The sequence below is a fragment of the Camelus bactrianus genome, chromosome 35 (assembly GCF_048773025.1).
Source record: "Camelus bactrianus isolate YW-2024 breed Bactrian camel chromosome 35, ASM4877302v1, whole genome shotgun sequence".
NCBI lineage: Eukaryota > Metazoa > Chordata > Mammalia > Artiodactyla > Camelidae > Camelus > Camelus bactrianus.
In genome coordinates, this window is record NC_133573.1 from 17,965,536 (window position 1) to 17,991,530 (window position 25,995).

General features: G+C 39.0%; 1 protein-coding gene and 1 non-coding gene across 2 annotated transcripts in view; both read left to right on the forward strand.

Annotated features, from left to right (window-relative positions):
* Positions 1-25,995, forward strand: part of MYO3A (myosin IIIA) — a 193,613-nt gene that overhangs the window by 72,208 nt on the left and 95,410 nt on the right. Inside the window, exons 10-16 of the mRNA XM_074358211.1 lie at positions 7,520-7,619; positions 9,345-9,461; positions 10,685-10,789; positions 10,894-10,977; positions 12,776-12,978; positions 21,702-21,800; positions 21,890-22,004. Of these exons, the coding sequence (XP_074214312.1) occupies positions 7,520-7,619; positions 9,345-9,461; positions 10,685-10,789; positions 10,894-10,977; positions 12,776-12,978; positions 21,702-21,800; positions 21,890-22,004 (823 nt within the window). The remainder of the gene's footprint in view (positions 1-7,519; positions 7,620-9,344; positions 9,462-10,684; positions 10,790-10,893; positions 10,978-12,775; positions 12,979-21,701; positions 21,801-21,889; positions 22,005-25,995) is intronic.
* On the forward strand, positions 7,934-8,004 carry TRNAL-UAG (transfer RNA leucine (anticodon UAG)). Its single transcript has one exon. It is a non-coding gene; the product is annotated as a tRNA-Leu (tRNA).

Consider the following 25,995-nt stretch of genomic DNA (forward strand, 5'->3'; position numbering starts at 1 on the left):
AGTTTGGGAAGATTATGATTCACTTTGAAGTTAGAGTTTTATACATTTATATAAATACAGCTGGGGTTTTTTTTTAAGTGAAAAATCTGATGTCACAATCCCCAGTGTTTTATCAAAAAGAAGGAAAGAAAAGGAAATAAATAAAAAGCTAACTAATTGCTAAGACTGGCAATTCCAGTCTTGGGAATAGAAATTTAAATAGAATCCTATGATTTCATGGTTGATTCTTATATAGATTTAACTATACCACAAGATCCCCTCAAAAAATATATATGTCTATTAAATACATATATAATATATAAGTCAATATTTAATATGTAAATATACAAAATACAAATATATATAAAGTGTATAAAATACATATATATAATATATATATATAATATGTATATATATAAACATTATCTGGGCATCCCAGCCTAAAATATGGGTGTTGTTCCCTGTCCATGGATGAAAATGTAATTCTCCTGTATGTATTTAAATACAGTGGAGGGTGGTAATGAATTCTGTTTGGGTCATGTTAAATTTGATATGTCAATTAAACATGAAAGCACAGTTATCGAGTAGATAGTTGGCCAAAGGAGTCTGGACTTCAAGGAAGAAGCCCATGTTGAAGATAGTCATTGAGTCACTTGCCAGGACAGGTGTTAACGCCGTGACACTGGCTGGGTCACTGACTATGAGGGTTTAGGAATTTAGCAGAGGGAGAGGAGCCAGAACAGGTGATTGCAGGACTGTGGTCCTCTAGGGAGGGAGAGCAGGGGAATGTGGTCTGTGTTGAACCACATAAACCAAGTGTTTCAAGGAGAGAATAATCATCTCTGCCAAATAGTGCTGAAAATTTGAAAAAAAAAAAATGAAGCGATGTTAAATTTGGACACACCAAGTTCTTCAATGACCTTGGCAAGAGTCATTCTCAGCAGGGTGGGATGGAGGGAAGCCCCAGCTGGGAGAAGTTAAGGAGAGAGGTGAAGTGAGGAAGAAGAGATAAGGAATAAAAACTACTCTTTCAAGAAGCTCAGCTGTAAAAGGAGAAGAAATGGGGCAGTAGCTGGAAGGCATGGAGGTTCTACAGGGAGCTTGTTAAAGATGGGAGATGCTAGAGCGCGTTTGTATGCTGACAGAGGGAGAAGCTGGTGCCACCAGTGAGAGGGGGGGCATCACAGCAGTGAGTCCTGGGGAAAGCGAGTGTACAGGTAGCCTTTGCCCCAGGTGGGGAAATTTACCCCTCGTCACTAGAGAGGAGGCTGAGATAAGATGACACAAAGATGAAATCCTGTCGACTTGTTTAAAAACACTGTGCATGTATAAAAGAATAAAAGGAAATACCAAAATGTCAACAGTGGTTATCTCTTGGTGATGCAGTTATGGGTGATTTTTTTTTTCTTATACCTCTTGGTATTTTTCAGGTTTTTTAAGAAAAGAAAGTATATTAGTTTTATGCTTATAAAAAATTAATGTAGTAAAGATAATCACACTTGCTCCATGATCCTTCGTGCTGTTATTCCTTGAAAAGTCAGACTACGTGAAATTCCTCAGCTGTGTTTGTTCTTAACGAGATCGTTTTTCTGCACTGATGTTTGTCCTACAGATCCTTTGAGTGGCGCTGGTAACTGCACTTTGAGGGAACTGTGCTTCTCCAGCAAGAGTCTGCTCACAGAAACAGTCTCTTCTCTGCTCTCTTCCTTGGCTCTAATTGAAGGGTGAGGAGAGGAAAGCTGTTAGTAACTCTTGGCAGACGGAGGATAACCATCAAATATTCTTGCAAACACAACTGTCAGTTTCATTTCAACATCTCAAACCAGGTCACTCTAAAATAAGAGCACAGAGAAGTCACATTCACAGCAGAAACAGACAAGATTTCTCAGCGGGAACATTTTTCTTCAGCCTCCAGATAATTGTGTGGAAAGAGGAAGGGCTCTGTTAATGAAAAGGGCAATCAAAAGTGTAGTGGAGCTGAGTGACGATGATCTCTCTCACTCCCCTCATCGCGAGAGCTGATCTGCTGATCTGGCCGGCCAGGCTGATGTGTGCGTCCGTCCCCACCATCATTTCAAAACTGCACATTTGACCAAAGGGGTCCAATTGCAGATAGATAAAACTAGTCTTCAGAGCACACCAGTGAGAACCTCTGGTCCACTGATACTACCAGTTGTGACTTTGTTAGTGGAATTTAAAGATGGATAAGGAAACTAAAACAAAACCATTGATTAGATTTTTGTTTAACAAAGGATTTCTTTACCACCCCAGTGGCTCCTGAATCACCTTAGAAAATAAAGCTTGATATTTACAAGAGAATATTTAACCAAAGTAAAAGCAAATAAAGCTGTTGCATTATAATAATACAACTGAATAGTAAGGCTAAGAATTTAACATGGAGCCACAAGAGTTGTTTCTTTTTTCAGTGTGTAGAACTGAAATACAAGTGAAGCTATAATAACCACCCCCAAGGGTATTGGTGACCTTAGATAACACAGAAAGAAAATATTTGCAGTCTGAAACTATGTCTCTCCAGCATTACAGAGTAAATGAAAAATAGAACCTGGTTAACAAGCTGTACTTTTCACAAGAGGACAGGAATCTTATTGGAAGGATTCTGACTTTTCCTTTCCCAAGTCTTACAGAAATTAAATATGTAATAAAGTAACAAGAATGGAAATTAATTCTATAAAATGAAGGCAAAAGAAAAATGTTAAAAGTGTAAAGTAATCTTGAAACACATATAGGTGAATACACATATGTATGTATTTTTTTTTTCCATTGAGCATTTCAATTGTTTATAATGAGAATAAAAAATAAAATAAATTTCCTTGGTCCCACAGTAGATGAACATTTAGTAAAAGTAAAATATTCATTCCTTTTTCCCAGGAAATAAATTTTGAGAACCTACTATTTGCAAGACTCTAGGAGTATGGGGCGTATCAATCAACAGATTTTAAAAAAGGAAACAACTCTGTTCTCGTATCAATGAGAAGAGCTAGGGAAATTTTAGTAAATTTGTAAACAGTGTAATAGACGGTGATGCACGCTAAGGAAAAATAGAGCGAGGTCAGTTGGAGGGAGAGTCAGCGGGATTGGTGGGGGTGAGAATCGCAGCATTAAAGAGAGTGGTGGCTCAGACCTCACAAGGGAGGGAGGTACAGTAGCCTATGGTTCTCTGGGCAGAGGGAAGTCAGGGCGAGCCTCTGAGGCAGGAGTGTGCATGGCAGGGAGGAGTGAGCAGGGGAAGGGTGTTAGAAGATGAGGTCAGAAACAGTGGGGTAGGGATGGGGTCAGGTTACATGGGACCTTTCTCTGAGTGACATGGGGACACTGGATGGTCCTGATCAGAGAGTGACATATCTGACTTATGTTGTAAGATCATTCTCACTATTTGCAATCATGCAAGTAAGAAACAGTGGGGCTTAGATCAGGGGAGTAGCCATGTAGGTTTGACCCTAGAAGTAGACATTGAACTTTCTATGAAATACCCTCTCTGTTTAGGAGCTAGAAGGAGAGCAGACTACTGTTCAGAGATAAGAAATGCCTTTATTTTTTAACCAGTGTATCAAGTCAGCAGTCCCAGGCAAATTTTCTAAACTGTTCTTACATATGTTCTTTGCTTTTATGACATATGATTTGTGCATTGTTGTGAGAGATGAGAAAGGTGGTAGATCAGATAGTTTTGGTGCCTAAACTGACTTCTGATTAAAAGGCTTACCAGAAAGGGTGGGATGTGAAGTAATAGGGAAGGACATAGAATCAGTCACACTAAGAAATACTGCTCTTTGTACACCCACTGGCTGGGTAGGGCTCAGTGTTGCAATTCAAGCCACCAAATGTATTTTTACATCTTCATATCCTTGATGCCAGGCATAGAAAGATGAGTAACGCTTGGTTTCTGCCCACAAGTTTATCCTGGTCTGTCAAGACTGAGGAACAAACACGATGCAATGTGAAAGCATTCCTCCTTGTGATGCATTCTCGCCGGAAAGTTCTGCAGTGACTTCACAGGGAAGGTGTTATTTGCACAGAGAGCCTGACTTTGTACAATAAGTACAGTTTTGCCGGACATGGAAGGAAAATCATTCCAGGCAGAGAAAACAAAATGAACAAAGCACAGACTCTTGAAAATGCTTGCCCTTTGGGGACTGTTCTGTACAGATAAGACAGGTGGTGGTGTGGAAAGCTTGAGACAGACTCTGAAAGTCCATGAATTCCATGCCAAGGAATTTTTAGGTCATACTATACAAGATTTTAAGTCATACTGTCAGGGTTTTTAATCATCACAATAACAAAATATTTTCTATGTTTTTTGAGGCTAGTACCAAAAGCATCATGGAGGATGAATTCATAGGAGGGAAAGAGTGAGGGTACCAGCCAGCCAAGACTTGACCTGTCACCCTGGGCTTCACCATCTGCTCCTTGTCATTCTCCAGGAACAGTCTTTGGATGCCAAATAGTCCCATAAAAGCAGATAAAAAATTCAGGGCTCTTCACTTAAATACATAATTGGATTTCCTTTTCTAGTTTCTTAAAGATCATGTATTGTATGAGTTTCTTTGGAGGTAGGGGGATCCATACGATAATACTTGTCGAGATCAGCAAAGGTGGGCATTAACTGTGTGCAAATCCTGTGCCAGAAATCGTGGGAGATATACATTCACTCATTCATTCAACTAAAATTTATTGAGGACCTACTATGTTCTAAATCATTTCCTTGTTGCTAGATACAACAGGAAACTAAAGACATACAGTCTTGTGTATCTTGGAGCTTACACTGTAGTAAAGGATTCAAATACTAACTAAATTATCCATACAAATAAGTACATAACTGTAAAGTTTTAGAAATGCTGTAAAAATTATTATGGAAGAATCTAAGACTTATAAGTAGGAGTAAACACTGTTCCTGTGATTAGATACAAGTCCTTAATCAGATATGCTTTTTGCAAATATTTTCTCCCAGTCTATGACTTCACTTTTTATACAGTGTCTTTCACAGAGCAGAAGTTTTTCATTTTAATGAAGTCTACCTTATCACTTTTTTCTTTCATGGATGATGCTTTGGGTGTTGCATTTATAAACTCATTTCCACACCCAAGATTATCTAGATTTTCTCCTATACTTCTAAGAGTTTTATAGTTTTGCATTTTACACTTAGATGTATGACCCATTTTGAGTTAACTTTTGTGAAAAGTGCAAAGTTTGTGTCTAGATCCTTTTTCTTCCCCCTGCATGTGGCTGTCCAGTTGTTCTAGGGATAAGATATCCCTATCTTGAGGAACTTTACAGTCTAGTAAAAGGAATAAGACCCTTATGCAAATGATTGACTGAAATGACTTAACTAAGATATTTGTCCAGAGAAATGTAAAAAATTACGCTGAGGGTTTAAAACAGGTGGCATCTGAGGTAGACTGTGAAAAGTGAACAAAGTTCCATCACACAGATAGGGCTGAAGAGAAAAATGAAAAATCTTACATATTTTAAAACATCACTCTGAAAGCAAAGGTGGCAGCAGGGAGGTGGCTGTGGCATGAGGTGTAATAGGGGGCAGGTGCCGGTGCGGAGAGATATTTGGTTCTAGATGCAATCTGATGACAGAGCTGGTGGGTCTGTGTGTCATCTGCAGGAGGGATACAAGAGGAAAAGAAGAGCCAGGGGTCACGCCAAGATTTTTTGCCCGAACAGTCAGAAGAACGGCGTCCCCAGTGGCTGAGATGAGGACCATGGACAGGAGCAGGTTTGGGGCTGGGGTTTTCAGGAGCTTGGTTCAGGATGTGTTAAGTCTGCCACCTCAACTTCCAAGTGCAGTATCGAGTGAGCAGCTGAATGCTTAAGTCTGGAGATCAGCAGAGATGTCATCTCATAAGTGGTATTTAAAGCTATGAAATCAGGAAGTAAATCTTGGTAGAGAAGAAAATAGCTCTCAGGACTGAAGCTCAGGAGATTCCAAAATGTGCCAGTGGAAAAGATAAGGAGGAACCAGAAAAAGATACTCAGATGGAGATGCCAGTGAGGTAAGGAAGAGAGTCAAGAGAAGGGCCCGGGACGCCAAGACTCATGTGTTTATGAAGCATTTGCCCAAAACTAGTGGTTACCAGTGGGGAGAGAGAAGGGGGAAAGGGCAAGATGGGGGGGGGGGATTAAGATTATAGAATAAATAAGCTACAAAGATATATGGTACATCACAGGGAACACAGCCAATATTTTATAAATGGAGTATAATCTATAAAAATTTTGAATCACTATGTACTTGAAACAAACATAATATTGTAAATCAACTATATTTTAATAAAGAATTTTTTTTTAAAAGCCTTTGTCCAATGTCACCAGGAGGTTAAGGAAAATGAGGACTTGGAATTGACCATGGAATTCAGCAATGTGTTGGTCATTACTGTCCTGAATGGTAGCTGTTTCCGTGGCGCGTGGAGATGACAGCCTAATTGAAATGGGTTTTCTTAATAAGCGCAGTAAAATTGAAGAGATTAAGCACAGATAATGCATTTGAGGATTTTTGCTGTAAACCAAGGAAGAAGAAACAAAGTCAAGGACTGGTGGTTGGTTTGTTCTGAGAAGGATGCTGTTAACAGCTGAGAGGGGGAAATGAGTGATGTAGGCATGAAAGAGGAACCAGCAGGAGTGATGTCCTTGAATAAGTGAGAGGAGAGAGAATCTAGTGCCCAGAGCAGGGGTCCAGTGCTAGATGGAGGTGAGGACCATTATCAGTAGTGACTCAATTCTCTAAACAATGAGAACCCATTGAAGTTTGGTGAGTAAATAGTATGATCCTTATTATTCGTCGTAATCTGTGTATTCCTTCCCTTTTTACCAATGGACAAATTCAAGTGCTTAACAGTCTGTCCAAAAATAAATACTGAAAATACACTTCTGCCCAAAATAAAATGGACGATGATTTCACGTCCAGGAAAGTTGAAACAAACCCTTGTGTTTACCTCAGCAACTTCTCCAGACGTGATGTCAAATCAGGATCTCTGCACTGCTATTGAAATTGCTGAAATGTTTCACTTTGAAAATAAACTTCCTAGTGCCTGAAATCAATTTTCTATGCACATTTTTTGAGAGTCCACAATGTGGTTTATTTTGTATTCCTCTTAAATTCTGCTGAATACTAGTTTTTCAGATTATCTTTCCTTGACCATCAGTGGCCTACCACCACCTCAGACAAAATTGGAAATCTAATGAATGCAGATCTCTCTGACTCACCACTTTATAACAGATTAAAATATACATCAGAATTTAGAGAAAGCTTTAAAGAATATAGATAGAGGATAGTTCTTGATGGAAATAATGAACTCTTTTGATTATCCATGAAGTAAGCTTGACATGTTGCGTTTTCCCAGTGAAGAGAAGAAAACAGATCAAATACGTGAGGCTGTTTGCTGGTAAATTGTTACTGTTGACTTTAGTAAATCAGCTTCATGGAATTTTTCAGTCTCTTCTGTGTCTGTGTCTTACTTCTACTATGATCAGTAATAAGTTCTCAAATCAGGAAGTGTCTTCTTTCTGTATTGCTCCTCAGACATGAACGTCTTTACACCAAGAAAAGTAACTTCAGCAAATCTCTAATTTCCGGCCTGAAGGATGTAGATGATTTAGCAACCCTGGAGGTTTTGGATGAGGTGAGAAGCTCAGTTTAATTAAACATTCTCTCTCTATTTTTTTTTAATTCACAAAAGTGGTATGAGCAGGAGATTCTTGGCCTCTCTTGGCTTCCTGATCATCTCTCCTGTCTTCATTTTTAATACGTGTAACACACATTTCCAGATCTCTCCAACCTGGTGTCAACTTTTTCTTCTTTTTTTTTGATACTCACAAAGGTGCAAGTTCACACAAGATGAGTTGCTTAGAGCATAGGCCCCCTCTTCCCCTCAGTTCTCTCCATGAGTCTCAAAGGGATGATTTACTGCAGTCAGAAAACAGTTTACCTTTAGGGGGAGGGTATAACTCAGTGGTAGAGTGTGTGCCTAGTGTGCAAGGTCCTGGGTTCGATCCCCAGTACCTCCATCAGAATAATTAATTAGTTAATTTAATTAACAAACAAACCTAATTACCCCCCCCTTTTTTTTTTAAATAGACTACTTGAAAAAACAGAAAAAAGAAAAAACAAAGAAAACAATTTGCCTCCTACACCACCATCTGGCTTCCCCCCTCCTTTTCCTCTCCTGTTCTACACTCAGTGGCAGGACCCAGAGTCTCTGAGATACCTCAAGAACCTGTCTGTCACTATGGTCAGTGCTCCCCCTCATGGGATCACACAGCCCACCTTTTAGGGAATGACCTCAGAAATATTTCAGACATCTCTTGTGAAGATACAAGTCCAGGCCAGTAAATTGTAGTCTCAGCCGCTTTCTCCTCATCTCCTTTTATTTCAGATAACCACATCATTGGAGACATAAATAGCTCCTTTTCAGTAAAAGGTCGGGATCACTATCCTGCCTGACCCACAGAATTTTACTTTTTAATACTTCTGATACATGCCTGAGCATTTTGCTTAAACATGCAACTAATCAGGAGGCATTTTCTGCACCAGAAGTAGTTATTTGGTAAGTGGAGGGTTGCATGAACAATTCAAGTACTTCCTCAGAATAGTCACTCTTGAGAACATCAAACATCTTGTATCAAATAGTGTTTGCAAGTCAGAGATTGCCAACACCTTTGTGAATCTTTGTGTATCGGATTCTCCAATGATGTGAAGCCCCAGGCTCATGGATTATAAAGAAGGCTTTGCTAATCACATTGATGACCTTTGTCTTAAACACTGGGTTGGTTTGTTTCTATTGTGTGTGTTTGATTTTTTGACCTAAGAACTTTTGCTCTTGTGTCACGAACTATAAATGATGGTTTCTGGCACTATTAACCTTGATTCCTTTGTACTCATATGACTTATCACCTATGGAAGTTACTTCTCTGTACTTTTTACTCTGCTTCAAAGCCAAATACTTAAGCAAAGGGCCAAGACAATCCACAGAACCAGTGAATAACCTCGATTTGGAATAAAATCATGTTAGCTGTATCTTCCCTTCCCTTTTCTAGTGTCTTTCTCTTTACTTCATCTACTGCATTTACTTAGTTCCTTGAAAGCATTGTGTGTATGTATTCCCTGTAACACACAGTGTGTCCTGTGGAAAATGCAGAGAACAATGACACCCCTCTATGGTTCTCAAAAGAGAAGAAAATAACCCATCAAGGGTAGTTGCTGACCCACTGCTACACTTCTTACTACCTATTTCTTTCTGATCTTTGCTCCACATTCCAGATGTTTTGTTTATTATCATTTGCTTTTAAAGTTATAATTGACCATCAGTGATTTTTGAGAAAAGTAAATTGTTTTTATTTTATTACAGAATACAGTCTCAGAGCAACTTGAGAAGTGTTACTCCAGAGATCAGATTTATATCTATGTGGGAGACATACTCATTGCTCTTAACCCTTTTCAGAGTCTGTGTCTTTATTCTGCAGAGGTATGTGGTGTGGCTTGTGTCTTCTCACTTTGTACAAATAATTATACTATTCAGATATTTAAATTAATTTAAATTATGCCAAAGAAAATTTGGTCCAATATCTTGAATAAAGAGTTAAATAATTATTATTAAAACACAGAAATAGAGAAAAACAGAAGGTGAATTGATCTTGATGCAGTTTGTGGTCTTTATGTGAAATATGTTAATTATTTCAGTTACTGGTAATTGGTAACTGGTCTGTATCACGTATCATATCAATAAACAGATGCCTAAAAAAGTGCAGACTTAATATCTATCTCTGAACCAAGGATGGGAGTGTCAAAAGTAAAATTGCATTGTATATACAGGTGCTATATACTTAATGGCTATAAAACTTACCATTATGTGTTTAAAAAGTCCTTTTGACCTGCAGATTGGCTTTTAATATCAGACAATATGTTTTATGAGTATAAGTGTCTAACTATCCATTATTCAACTCCTAATGTTTAAATACGGAATAGTATTCTGGAGTTAGGCTAGGCTGTTTTTGTGTTTAATTGGATGCATACTCATCTAGCTATTTGTGTGCTCTAGAATAGCGTTTACTACTGTGCTTAATGTTATTTTGTGTGTGGATGAAAAGTATGTAATTCTGTCTCTTTACCACTTTAATATTTACAAGAATAATGGCAAATTTACGAACCTTGACTGAAGTAGAAGATCTGGGCCTTAGTGTAAATTCTGCTCTCAATTAACTATGTGATCTTGGGCAAATCAAATGAGAATGTATGGTAAATGACGTGAAAGGAAAAAAGTGGTGATTGTCTGCCAGACATTATTATATCCAAAGAATAGTCAACAAAATGTTATCTGATTGTCCTATTTATAAAATGTCTTCTTATTTAAAGAAATAATAGTATTTTGAAACCTTAAGTTCTGCTTTGGAAGTGGTATGCATTTCCAGAAGAGTCTTCTTTTAAATGGCACTGCCAAAGTGATGTCATATTTCGTCATATCATGTTTCTGGGCTTTTTTTTTTTTTTTTTTTGTCGCTTTTATTTTACAGAATTGTCCATGATTTGTGCATGTCTGTGTGTATATAACATATGTGTAACATTTTGCTGGTATGAAACTGTATTTTGATTCATGTTTTGCTCTTTAAAATTAGTGCTGTATCTGTAAATAAATGGGGCTGAAACAAAAACAAGACTCAAAACCCTATGAATATTCTTTTTAACCTTTAGCATTCCAAACTGTATATGGGAGCAAAAAGAACTGCCAGTCCTCCTCACATTTTTGCCATGGCTGACTTAGCATACCAGTCTATGGTAACATATAATTCAGATCAGGTAAGGACCGTCTCACATTCATAGCAATTCCCCTCTTAGGCTCTTGTGTGTCCACTGAATTTTGTGAGGATGAAGTCTTACAGTTTGCTCCTCTCACTGTGCAGTGCATTGTTATTTCTGGAGAAAGTGGTGCTGGAAAGACTGAAAGTGCTCATCTTCTAGTTCAGCAGCTGACAGTGCTTGGAAAGGTATAATTTATTTTTTGTCTGTCCTAACAGGAACATTTCTGATATTTCACAACTTAATTTAACCAATTAGGTTAATATTCATAAGTTCCCACATTTTATAATGCACAGAAATCATAATGCTCTTTGTCGTCCTTTGTGAGTTTAAAATATAACAAACAATAGAAAGTATGTATGCTTTGTTTTGAGGATACTTTTATTTTCATTCTCAGTAGGCAAGTCTTTATTAATTTGATTTTCTCTCTTTTTCACCCTAACATATGCACTGAATGCTTTCTTTACTTCCTCTCCTTTTGTAGTTAGCAAGTTAAAAGGGGAGTCAATATGCAAAAAATAATTATTTAATTTATATTTAAATATATTTAAATAAATATGTATCACACACATCCCATCGATGATCAATTAGAAATTTAAATTTTAAAGTGTCATTCATAAATAAATAAATAAATAATTTAAAAGCAAATAAAATAAAATAAAGTGTCATTAGCACCACAAAAACATGAATACTTAAATTTAGATCTTACAAAACAAGTGCAAGATTTGTATGCTGTAAAACAGAAAAAAGTTGATGAACGATATCAAAGAAGTCCTGAATAATAGAAGATACATACCACATTCATGGATTAAAACACTTAATATTATTAAGATGTCAGTTCTCCACAAATTGATCTGTAGATTCAATGCAGTTACAGTAAAAATCTCAACAGGATTTTTTTTTTTTTAGAAACAGACAAGTTGACTCAAAAATTTACATGGTAAGGCAGAGTAACTATAATAATCAAACGGTTTTGAAAAAGAACAGTATTGGAGGATTAACACTACTTTATTTCAAGACTTACTATAAAGCTGTAGGAGTCAAGATTGTCTTATTTGAAGAAAAGATGGCATACAGATCAATGGAATAGAAAGAGGAATCTACATATATACGGTTTATCGATATTCAATAAAGGTGCAAGGTCAGTGAATGATAGTCCTTTAACAAATGGTGCTGGAATAATCCCATAACTAAAATATTGAATCCTAATCTGGACCCCATGCACTACAAAAAATTAACTCCAAATAGATCGGAGACCTAAATGTAAAACCAAAAACTATAAAATTTCTAGAAGAAAACTGTAAATTAACTTTGTTCTCTGTCATCTGAGGCCAGGCAAAGAGTTGTTACGTACAACATGAAAAGCATAATCCATAAAGGTAAAAATTGGATTTCACCAAAATTCAGAACTTCTGTTAAGAAAATGAAAACACAAATATAGGGTGGGGAAAAGAGAGGGACAACCACATAGGCCCACTGGCCTCGACCAGGGTTCCACGTCTCCCACCCACACACCCGAGCTGTTCCTGATTTGCACAATTATTCCCTCTCCTCTGCATCTGAGTTTACAGATTATCTTTACACCCTTAGTTTCAGGTTTAGCAGCTTCCATGGAAGCAAGAGAAGCGGTCCAGGCTTTGGAGAGCATTTGGATGGGGCCCCAGGCAGGTGGAGGAGGAATAACAAAATTTGAAGTGTACCTCAGTTTGCATAGACTGCTTATAAATTGTGTTCATAAATCAGGAACTGAACAGAACCATATCCGAACAGAAAACGTATAAAATATCTGTTTGCCCCTCTGAGAAGGGTAGTGAGTGGTGCACCTATGGAAAGGGAAAAACATACTAGGTCATAACATCTGGCAACATAGCGAGAATATGCTCTTGTGCATTCTCATCTACATAAAGTGCTTATCAAAGAGGAGACCTTTCATTCTACACAAAATTAATTTAAAAAAAATTTTAAATATCTTGACATTTTCTCTAGGCTAATAACAAAACCCTGCAAGAGAAGATTTTACAAGTGAACAATTTGGTGGAAGCCTTTGGCAATGCCTGCACTATTATAAACGACAATTCCAGCCGATTTGGAAAATACTTAGAAATGAAATTTACCCCTTCTGGAGCTGTTGTGGGAGCACAGATTTCTGAATACCTTCTGGAGAAATCCCGAGTTATCCACCAAGCCATGTAAGTTTGTGTCACATGTTTGCTTATTTCCCAGGAAAACATAAGCAAAGATAATGCTTTTCTGAATAATAAAACATATTATCATTTAACAAAATTTCAACAAAAATTCAATAAAATTTTGTTGATTACCTGCTACGTGTGAGCCATTTACTGTTGGAAGCAGAGATCCCTCAGCACTGCCTATTCTCTCGTGTGTTACATCCAGGAGAGGAGTTTATAAATAGCCTAAAGTTGATGAAACTAGACAGAAAGCCCAACCCATTATAGAAGTACTAACAGGATAAGTTAAAGCCATTTCTGAAATAAGAGATAATATATTTCTCTACACAAAACTAATATGAAATTTAAATAGAAACAAGTCTTTCTCTTAAATGCTGGTATATATAAATAGATCTTTGTATTAATTCTATTTTTCTTAATGTTTATACACAAGGTACGAAAAAAAAATTCAGGAAGGGGCTTTATTGTATTGTCCTTTTTCTTGCCGGTTGATTTAAGCCACCAATACGGTATTTTGGTATGTTTAGATTGAATGAATTCCAATTGGCAGTGTCTCTCTTGTCCTAATGATTCCAAAACATCCTTGTTTGTTGTTCATATGCAAAAACTATAATCACAACATTGGATATGTACCCTGGTCTTTATATTATTTTTTTTTAATTGTGGCAATTTAGAGTCTTCTGTTTTTCTTATGTCGGTTTTGTGCTACACATATCTACATTATGGTAGTAATGTGTTGTATGTTAAATTCCTGGAAACATAAGCTGTTGTTAGGTATTAGTGCATTAGTATTTAATATAAGTGCCTTCAAATTTCCTGTCATTCAGTTTATGAGTAAACTGTGAATGTAAGTTGCCTGGAGGCACCTCCCGAGCTCAGCCTTCAATGTGGAAAGTTATCCTCTGGTCTTCAATTCTAAATGTGTAAGGATAATTATTAGGCAGTGATGGCTTCGAATGGTGGTTCCATGAAATGTTACTCACCTTGGGTAAGCTATTTAAACTTTAAAGACCCTTATAGAATCTTGTTTCTGCAACTTACTGTGTGTATAATTTGAAGTGCTTAACCTCCCTGCACCTCAGCTTTTCATTTTTAGAAAGGGGTAGCAGTGGTCCCTACCTGTTAATTAAGAAGATGCCTGTAGAGTGTTTAGCACAGTGAGGAGCACACAGAAAGAAACCTGTTAAGTTTAAGCCCTTATTAGCAGTTGTAGTGTTCATGGTTGTGTGGAGATTAGAAATAACATCTGGTGGGGGTGAGATAAATTGGGAGTTCTGGGTCTGCAGATACAAACTACTATATATAAAATAGATAAACAACATGGTCTTACTGTACAGCACAGGGAACTATATTCAATATCTTGTAATAGCCTATAATGAAGAATATGAAAAAGAATATATATGTATAACTGAATCACTGTGTTGTGCACCAGAAATGAACACAACATGGTAAATCGACTATACTTAAATAAAAATAAAATAACATGTAGCACAGTACATGAGACACTGAAGATGTCAGTAAATAGCCGCTACTGTTATCAACGTGTGCAGCCGCTCAGGACTTAGTAGGCATGATTGTTAGTGCCTTTGCCAACCTTACCGGGAGGAACCACCTGGTCTTATGCAGGTGTAGAGACATAACTGGTTCTCAAAACAATTTGTCCTGCTCTCATAACCATGTAAGACTCTGTACTTCTGGCCTTTGGGGAAGGTCCACCTAAGATGCTAAAGTATTGGGATTTAGATGGGGTGCCATGATGTGAAGTGTCGGGGGCACCATTCACAGTGGGTTCTCTGGAGTCTTGCGCTGCCGCACCTGCATGTAGAATACCATGTGAGCGGTGCCCTCTGCGGCTACACATTGAGGCTGTGGATTTGTAACCATAAAAATAATCTCATTTATCCGTATTGAACCATTGCATCATCAAGTCCAGGAAATAGCACAATTAGGGTTATATTTTAGGCATACTATTAAGTAAGTAAGCTTATTTTCAGCTGGCCTAACAGACGATAGTTTAACAACATTGTTTATTGGTGAAAAGTATTCCAAATTCCAGTTCATCATCAGGTTGATAAAGATCTCAGTTACAACTCAAGCACATTAGCCGTATAATTTTTCTATTTTTCCAGGGTCTTTTTTTAATATCTATTTTTTTTCTTTTACTTAATTTGAATTGCATTTTTAAATTCTAGAGAAGCTTTTTGTAATGATCTTTAAATGAGAAAATATCAGAAATGTGATAGAAGAATTCTTAGTTGGTAAATATAACTGTGCTATGTAATTTGGGGACTGAAAGGAAAGAACCAGTTCAAACGGCTTAACTGAGAGGAGGTAGAAGGCATCAAAGAACCAAGAAGAAACGGTGAGATACCCACATATGAACAGCACGGAGAAATCATTGCTGCTCCTGGGTCTGAAGGGCAGAACGTGGGAACACTCCGTGGAGCCTGGTGAGAACCAGGGCGGGGAAGAGGATACTGCGTGTAGGGAGCTGCTGCCCAAAGGAACACAGTTGTCCCTCGGTGTCTGCGGGGCGTTGTTTCCGGAGCCAGCTCCCTCCACGGGTGCCCAAGTCCTTGGATGCTGATTGGGTCCTCCGGGTCCACGGGTTCCGCATCCACAGATTCGATTGGTTGAATCCGTGGATGCGCAACCCAGTGGATATTGAGAGCCAACTCTACCGCTCCTGGGAGGGAGCGAGCAAGCGGAGGAACACCTCGACCTCGTTCGTCCTTCATCTCTCCCTGCAGGCTCCTGCCTGTGCTTCCTCCCGGCCCAACCCAGCGGGAAGCCGGAGAGCAGGGGAGCCCGGGTGTTGCCGTCTCTGGAGGTTAGCGAGCAAGGCAAAGAGCGGAGAAGAATCTGCGGTGGCAGAGAAGAACCGGAGCGGACCATTATTTTTTAAAAAGGAATTTACCTTTTCTCTTAATGGAATAAATGCTTTTCTTTTTGCCTCTTCCCACATTATCCCACCCCAATCTCTGACCCCATTTTTTTTAATACTTCCAATGATGGTATCTCTAGTGATAGGACTATCATAAAGTTGTGACTGACAGCCTTTCCTAAAATGTAGACGATTTTAAAGAGGACATTTCAAAAAGAAGTGACTCAATTCCAAGAAGAAAATGAAGCATCTTAACGTCAATGCTGTAAAATGCTCGTAAATGTAAATGGTAGCTGTTTCACCGCAGTTTTCCCCTGTTCCTACAGTTTAGTTCAGCCAAGGACTGACTGCGTTTCTCTCACGTGCCCGGCACTTAACTAGACGCTACGGGAGACATCGGCCGAATGGCACGTGTGTGCTCTCCTGTGGAGAAGGCGAAAATATTACTTATGGAGCAATTACTCTGTCAGGCACTGTGCTTTGTACTTTACGTCCCTAATCTCTTCTGTTCCCTCAGAGATGTGACAGGGTATTATTGTCTATCCTATACAGGGGGCAACAGACCAAATATATTGTAATAAGTTGCCTAATGTCAAAAAGCTAATATGTGACTGAACCGGGGTTTGAACCCATGTCTCCCTGTTTGACTCCAAAGCCCACCATTTATTCATTGATGCACCCATGTGGCAGACATTTATTGGGTACCTACTATGTGCAGGAGCTGTTCTGAGTGCAGGAGATACAGAGCGGGACGAGAGGATCCCTGCGGTAAAGCAGCGCCTGGCCTCCTGGGAGCCGTGTCTGATTTGATACAGGGCTGGTTGGCTTCTCATCTCTCAGGAAAGTAGGCAGCAAGTTCCTCTGCGAGGGGTGGGCAGGGAGATGGCAAGGGAGGGGGACTGAGGAGACGGGACATCCTGGAGAAGGGAGTCCTGGAGGAGGGAGCGGTACTGACAATGAGCAGCTGGAAGCACTGTTTCATGAACACCCTGTGGAGCTTCATAAACGCAAGGCTGTGTTGTTGCTTTTCCAAGCCTCATTTCGGGCCCCTTTGGTGAAGGGCAACTCCAAGGTTGACTTTCCCAGGTCGGGTAAGTCCCTGCCTTGTGAGGACTTTGCCACAGTTTTGAGGTGCTAGAGGCCTTGGCTGCACAGGTGATCCCCAGGGTCCTGGGCACACGGGACAGCCTGGAGGGTCTTCCTGCCAATGGCTGGGTGGGACTCTGAGGAAGCATTAGAGGGTCCCCAGTGGGGGTAGGGCCAGAGCCAGAGAAATAAGTCGACTCTTGAACACCAGGGGGTTTAGGGGCACCAACCCCGCCTTGCAGTCAGAAATCTGCGTGTAACTTCTGACTTTCCCCAAACTTAACTACAAACAGCCTGCTGTTGGCCAGAAGCCTTGCCAGTAACATAAACAGTCGGTTAACACATATTTTGTATGTTACATATGTTATATACTGTATTCTTACAAAAGAGTAAGCTAGAGAAAAAAATATTATTAAGAAAATTATAAGGAAGAGAAAATACATTTAAAGGACTACACTTATCGATGCCATTAAGTTTATGTGTTCTGTTGACAAGACGAATCACCCATCAGTGCCTGTGTCCGTGTTGTCTTAGTTGATACAAAACACTGTAGATGTTATGCTGACACTGGACATCAAAAACAAAAAGATAATATGAGAAAGAAATGCATATTTATTTACAGGTATAACGGTTCATGCGTTGATCATAAAGAGGCAGCAATCAGATTGCCTTATGTCACCTCGTGTAGTCAATACAATTGCCTCACGGTAGCCTGGTCTATATGCTAAGGAATGAATCTTATAAAATTTTATGGCATACAATAGTTCAGTCATATTCACAATACAGTATTAGGAACTTCGGTGCATTGTCTCAAAAACCACTTTGTGACAATAGGCTGATATGTAGTTTCTCCAGCTATGAGAGAGAGGCATACTGTATGGTAACGTAATTCTCTGAAGACAGAGTGATCAACCAGTAAGAAAGTGACACATTATTCATTTTACATTAACTATCACTCACTTTAGGCCCATGTGGAGATCGGTTATCCACTCCAAGTCTTGTACACGATATTCTTCACATTTTTTTATACTTATTGAAAACATTTATGCATAAATGGACCCACACAGTTCAAACTCGTGTTGTTCAAGGGCCAGCTGTTTTACCTGGTGGCTTGCTGAGACCCCACATTTGTCCCCAGGCCATCCTGACCTGGGAACCAGGTCCCGCTTGTGCGGGACGCTACGGCGCTGTGCCTTCTGTGAGTGCCGCTTTCATGTAGCTAAGGTGGGACACGAGATGGGTAATCTTCGGAGGTGACTTATTTTCCTGTTCCTTTAATCCTCTAGTTGTTTATCCACTGAAGGTCAGTGTGTTTCCTATAGCATCTCCAGGTCCTGTCGAATTACAGCCCTCAGTAAATGCAAACTGCTAATTAAAGAGAACTCCACCAGTTTTGTGTGTCTGTGTGTATGAGTCACTTCTCTAATTGCACACTGCATCATTAAAGGTGTGGCACAGAGAGCAATCAATGTGATTCCATTAGAACAAAGCGAACTAAATTATATGCTGTGCCTGTCTTAGAGAAGTTTCATTATTTTGTGGTGAGAAAAGACAAAGAACTAAACTTTTAGTTTTGTTCTAACCTTAACTCATGCCCAATGCTAGTGTTCATCGAAGCATTACTTGTGACTGCCGCAAATAATGGCTCAGGGGGTGGAAGATGCACATACAGCCAGCTGTAGAGAATGCTGCCATCCTCACTTCAGCACCTCAGCCCGTGTGTGGACACCCCTTTTCTTGAAACACCTGTCTTTGCTTCTATGACTGGACCCTCCTGTTTCCTCCTCTACCTCTCTAAGTTTTTCCTCTCTGATTTAGATTCATCCATCCATTCCCTAAATGTGCACTGCACTTACCAAAGCTTTGTTATTGTAGCATTTCTCTTTTCTCTCTGTATTCTCACACTTAGCAATTTCTTTTGATATCATGGCCTCAGCCGATAGCTCTGTGTGATTGACAACCAGAGATGTGCTTCTCACTGTCTCCTAAGTTCACATTTTTCATTTCAGCTGAGTACAGGCACAGCTCAGAGATATTGTGGGTTCAGTTCCAGACCACTACAATGAGGTGAATATCATAATAAAGCAAGTCATGTGAATTTCTTGGTTTCCCAGTACATATAAAAGTTTACACTGTGCTGTAGTCTGTTAAGTGTGCAATAGCATTATGTCTACAAAGACACTGCACATACCTTAATTAAAAAGTACTTTATTGCTAAAAAATGCTGACCCTCCCTCTGCTGCCATTTTATCTCAACCCCTTGTTCCCTCACACCCACGCATTCAAGAGATTTGATTTCCTGGACATTGGAACTTTCTTCCAGGGTGTCGGGATTATGCCCTCCCAGACTCGGGGGGCAGTCTCAACCCAGAATGCATACTAATCAATAGCACTGATACTTTTCTCTTTCAAAATGCATCCCTTCTTTTTGAAATATTAACAAGGAGGAGCAGGAACCCACATTAATCACTTTATCAAGTAGTACACTTTTGTATGAAGTATTTTTATATGTGAATTTTCAGGAAAGTCTATAAATGATGCCCTTCTCAATCCCTGCTAACTCTCTTGCTTTGACGTCAGCTTCGACTGAAATTAACATAATTACTCCTGCTTTCTTTTTGTTTTGTTTTGTTTTTTGTACTTTTTTTTAAAGAATTTAAGCCTTTTTTTTTGTTTGTCTTTGGGGTTTTTTTGTTGTTGTTTTTGCTTCTTTTTTCTTTTTTTCTCCTGCTTTCTTTTGATTGGCATTAGCATGGTATATTTTTCTCCATCCATTATTTTTAATCTATATGTGTCTTGGTATTGAAAGTGCATTTTTCAAAGAAAGAAAAAGACAAATGAACATAAATACAAAACAGAAACAGAGTCATAGACATAGAACACAAACTTGCGGTTGCCAGAGGAGAGGGGGCTGGGAAAGGACAGACTGAGAGTTCAAAATTTGTAGATACTGACAGACATATGTAGAATAGATAAACAAGACTATACTGTATAGCACAGGGAGATATATACAAGATCTTCTGGTAGCTCACAGCAAAAAAGAATGCAACAATGAATGTATGTATGTTCATGTATAACTGAACAATTGTGCTCTACACTGGAAATTGACACAACATTGTAAACTGACTATAACTCAATAAAAATGTTAAAAAATAAATAAAGTGCATTTTTCATAGACAACATATAGTCGGATCTTGTTTTTTGATCAACTCTGACAGTCTTGATTAATTGAGGTATTTAGACCATTCATGTTCAAATTAATTACTAATATAGTTGGATTAATATCTACCGTGTTTGATACTGCTATTGTTTCTAACTGCTGCCCCCATTCTTTGTTCCTATTTTTGTCTCCACTCTTTCTCTGCCTTTTTGTGGTTTTAATTGAGCATGTTATGTAATTCTCTTTTCTTTCTTTTCTTAGGATAGCAGTCATACTTCTTTTTTTGCTTTCTTAGTGGTTACCCTAGGATTTTTAATATATTTTTACAATTAACCCAAGTCCACTTTCAAATAATTCTATAGTGCTCCACAGATATTGAGAACTTTATAACAAAATAATCCCAATTCCCCTCTCCCATCCCTTGTGTCATTGCTGTCTTTGATATCATTATCTTTAAGCATACATAAGCATTTATAAATGTATGTATATATTATACATACACATAAGCATATGTAATTGAATACATTGTTGCTATTATTGTTTTCAACTAACTCTTACCTGTCAGGTCAATTAAGCATAAGAAAACGTATTTATTTTACCTTCACTATTCCTTCTCTGATGGTCTTCTTTTCATTATGTTGATCCACATTTCTGACCTACATTATTTTTCTTCTCTCTAAAGCACTTCTTTTACCATTTCTTCCAAGGCAGGTCTACTGGCAACAAATTTCCTCAATTTTTGTTTTTCTAAGTCTTTACTTCTCTTTAGTTTCTGAAGAATAATTTCATGGGGTATAGATTTGGAGGGAGGTGGGTTTCTCTTTTCTCGGTACTAAAGATTTCAGTCCCGTCGCTTCTGAGTTGCATGATTTCTGATGAGAAGTCAAATGTAATCCTTGTCTTTGTTCTTCTTCAGGTAAGGTGGTTTTCTCCCTCTGGCTTCTTTCAAGATTTCTTCTTTATCTTTTATCTTTTTCCTTATCTTCTATAATTGGAAAATGATATGCCTAGGTGTCTTTTTTTTTTTTTAAGCATTTCTCCTTCTTGGTGTTTTCTGAGTCTCCTGGATCTTGGTTTGGTATCAGACATTAATTTGGGGAAATTCTCAGTCATTATTGTGTCAAATATTACTTCTATTCCTTTCTCTCTTTCTTCTCCTTCTTGTGGTCTCATTAGGCGGGAACGTTGCCTAATGGATTATGGCAGGTAGATGAGATCAGACAGCACATACTGCCATCTGGCACGACACACTCTGTTTATCATTAACTTGTTTCCTTTTCCGTCTGGTCCCACTGGCACGTAAACTCCAAGAAGTTCGGGCTTTTGACTGTTTTGTTCCTGCTACATCCCCAGTGCCTAGAACAGTGCCTAGTAGACACGCTCATACAAAGTGTTCAGCAGTATCTGGAATTTGATGACAGTGGTTGTTGAAAATAACAACAGTCACAACTACAGAAAGGCAAACTCCAGTATTCTGGGACACCGACGTGGGCACTTAACAGTTGTTGTTCTGATCATTATATTGCCAGGAAACTTCAGCAAGTGATAAATATTCTTACTAACTGCCTTCCTGAAAATGTCTTATTTTTTCAGTGGAGAAAAAAATTTTCATATTTTTTACTACGTCTACGCTGGTTTAGCAGAAAAGAAGAAACTAGCCCTTTACAAACTGCCAGAAAATAAGCCTCCCAGGTAACAAAGCAGGGTGGACTTCCATAAATACTGCTTCCACTTTCCACTTAATTTCAGATTTTCACCTATCCTTTCATATTTTTTTTCAGATACCTGCAAAATGACCATATCAGAACAGTACAGGACATGATGAATAATAGTTTCTATAAATCCCAATATGAGTTAATTGAGCAGTGTTTCAAGGTCATCGGCTTTACAATGGAGGTGAGTGTGAAAGACACGTGAACCTCTGCAGGAAGTGTCTTTTTGTCGTCACGAGTGGTAAGAGTTAGCATTTGTTGAGTGGTCACTATATGTCAGACGTGGCGCTGAGGGCATTACATGGATCTTTTTTTAAATTACTGAAATGGCCTTATGAAATAGCTAGAATTATATTTACCTTCTACATGAAGAAACTATGACCTTAAGATAGAACCAAATGGTTTTGTTCGTAATCTTTTATTTTACTTGCATTTGCATCTCCCACATATGTATGCAATTTTATTTAAATGAGTAACTGTAACCATGTCTCATGTTCTTTTTTAGCGCAATCTGTTTTTCTAACAACTTTATTAAGGTATAATTCACATCTGTACAAGTCAGCCGTTAAAAAGTGTACACTTAATGCAGTCATGAGGCTGTGCATCCACCCCCATAATCACTTTGGGAATATTTCCATGTTCTAAATTTTCCACCCCAAAAGGCGACAGGCTGGTGATTAGCAGTCCTTCCTCATCCCCATCCCACCTCTACTTCCTATCACTCTAGATCTGATTATTGTGGACATTCCACACTCATTTACTGATGCCATATGTCACCCTTTGTGACTGACTTCTTTAGCATAATATCTTCAAGGTTCATCTATGCGGTAGCAGATATCAGTACTTCATTCCTTTTTATTGAGAAATAATCCATTGTCTGGATTTACCTCACATTATTTATCCAGGCATCATCATTTGATGAGCGTTTGGGTTGTTTCTGCTTTGGGGCTATTATAAATAACGTTGCTGCCATCATCCAAGTCCAAGTTTTGTGCGATGTGAGTTTTCACTTCTCTTTGGTGTGTACCTAGGAGTGGAAGTGCCAGGTCGTGGAGTAACGCCTGAGGAACTCCTACACTGTGCCCCAAAGTAGCTGCACTATTTTACATTCCAACCAGCAGGGTATAAACGTTCCGATTTCTCCCCATCTTCCTCAGCACTTATTATTATCTGTTCATAGCCTTTCTATCAAGTGTGAAGTGGTGTCTCATTGTGGGTTTGATTTGCATTTCCCTAAAGCCTTATGATGCTGTAACTTTTTTTCATGTATTTATTGGTCCTTTATCATTTATAAATCTTTGAAGAAATATCTGTTCAGAGTCTTTGCCTATTTTTAATTAGGCTGTCTTTTTATTATTGAGTTGTAAGAATTCTTTGTATTTAGATACAAGTTTCTTATCAGATACATGATTTGCAAAAATTCTCTCTCATTTGTTGTCTTTTTACTTTCTTGATGGCATCCTTCAAAGCACATTCTTTGTATTATTGATTTTTGCTTTTTTATATTTTTATCAAGTATTCATTTGGTTTCTTGTGTTATCCTTTTGCTTAAGGAGAAAACTTGGTACCTCTATTTCTTTATTTAACAATGGAAACATTTAAGGCTACAAATTTATCCCTGAGTAATAAAGATTTCTTTCTGTGTCATAGGTTGTATTTTTTAATTTTTATAACAAAGTATCTTGTTTAATAGGGGCTCCTGAAGGCTTTTAGAGAAGCTTTCAGGCTCTGCTCTTAGCGGTTTACTGTTTGCTGTGTTATTTCAGCCCTGCAATAAAAAGAGCACTTCACTCTGAATGTGAATCAGGCTTTTAGTTGAGCTCTTTCAGGAAAGTAATGTGCAGTTGGTTGATTTCAATTTCATTTCATAAATGACACTCCTGCAACTTGAAACAGTTAATATGTCTGCTTAAGCAGTATACTGAAATTTCTTGGATTATCAAATCTCTGCTAAGAGCTTGAGCTAAAAATAATACCTAATTCTTCTCCAAAAATTTGGAAAATTTGATCAGGAGGATGTGAAATGTAGAGATGCTGATAGAAGTGAAATGTTACAAGAATCATTCAAGTTGCGTGCAGTGAGGTTATTGAGTTTAATCATTCTGTAGCATGTTTTTAAGGCACTGTGAACTCCCTTTTAAAACGGAAGGCTGTCTGCAATAACTGTTAGTCCACTGATGCATCTGCTTGCTAGAGAATAGTATTTCTAAAGCTGTGTTTGTTCTCAGCATAGAGAAAAGTTTGCTACTAGTGTGTTTTCTCCAAATACTGGAGCTTCTGCTGTTGACAGCTTCCACAACAGGTGGCCCCCCAGTCTTGACTTTCCTTTGAAAGCCTTTGGTTCCATCCACCTTGGGTCTCCTCACTCAGGGCTGAGGGGAGGACTTCCTTAAGACCTTGATTTTAGGGAGTGAGATGTGATCTCTGCCAGCTGGGTGAGGTTGGAGAAGAAGGATAGATAAACAGCTTTCTTTTGTCTTGAAACTAGGGCCTTACCTTCAGGAGTGGTTTTGGTAAACCACAGTGATCTTTGTCCATCAGGACACATTTCAACTTTCAGAGCTTTTTCTGATGTGGCCTTTCTCCATAGCCAAGAGGAATTCACATTTGATGGGAAGACTCCCTACCTGGCTGCCTTTACAGCCCCAGAATTTAGAGTCTTCCTTTAATTCTGAATTCTGAATGCCACTCTGTTTCTAGACAAGTGGATTGGTCATGGGGAGAGGTGGGTGAGAGCTGTGGGAGCCCAGGGGAACTGGCAGGCTGTTTTCAGGACCAAGGGAGGAGAAATAACTCCTCTTGGGACCAGAGAAGAATATTACCATGACTTTCCCAGAGCTCTCGGTTTTTTGCCAGAAGACTGAGAATTATGTGGACAAGAGGGAAGTGATACTGTAGATTCATGGGCAGGCCAGCATTGAATGCATACTTAGGCACATACTTTACTCACGGGGAGTCTTGAGCTGAAGTTGAAACACCTTTTGGTTTAGCAGTAGAAGCTCCAGCTCAACCATCTTTATTTCTGAATGGTGCGTTCTTTCCATGGATTCCTAGAGGCTGCCTGGAAATTTGGCTAAACTGCAGCTCGAATCAGGAAGCTCAGTGGTTCTGCAGAGGTCTCTAGGCAGGAAGCAGATGATTCAGGACCTTCTCTCTGTTGATGCATTAAATAGCTTTTAGGCTGTAAAATGGAACAAAGAATCCATTGTTTGATAAGATTTCTGAAGGTTTTTAGGAAAGCTTGCAGACTTTGCTCTTAGCTGTAATGTTACTGCAGAGAATTTTCTACAGGTGAGACGGATGCATTTCTTAAAGGGCCAGTATATAAATCTCACTCCCCTACTCCACTCTCACAAAAGAAAGAAGGGGAAAAAAAGAAGGAGGAGGGCAGGGAGGCAGAGGAGGAGAAGCCACTGTGGCAGCAAACGTTGGCAGGGTGACTGGACTGATGTGTGAGGACAGGACAGTTTGCTTGAACAGTAGCAGCCTTTGCTGGAGAGTTGGGAGGAAAACGGTGAGGACAGAACAGGAGAGAACAATTGGGAGGTTCCTGAGCTTGCAGAACACATTGTGGCCATCTCACGGGAAGAGCGGAGTGATGTACACCCTTGTGTGCACCATGAGGTCTGGGTGGTGGACACCATCTGAAAGCTATGTTGTCAACTGTACCTGACTGCCTTTGGTGTCAGAAATGACCCTAATATATTTCCTAATGAAACAGATGGCTTTATACCTAGGGAAATAAGTGTGTTTGCCATTGGCTCAGCTCTGGGGAGGAAGGCCCTGACTTGAAAGGCCTGAGTGTCACCCATATTCCAGGTGACGTATGACTGTCACCCGGAGATTTCAGACAAGCCATGGGAGACACTGCAGGTGATTCCACATGCCACCCTGGTCCAGACATAGTAACATTCATTCGCTCTAATTCTGAGGTCCCAAGCCTCACTGGTGACCACCTGGGTCTTTCACTCTCATTCTGGGTGAAAGGGATCAAGATCTCGTCCTCCCCCGTGTGTTAGCACACTATATAACACCTAGAGCAGCTGCAGCAGGACTGAAAATAGGATGCTTGCTGCTCCGTCAGACTAGCTTGATGCTCATCAGTTTCAGCTTAGCTCTACCCCGCTCCAAGCCCTTCCTGGTCATGGCTGCTTCCGGGTGCATCTTCCTCAGTA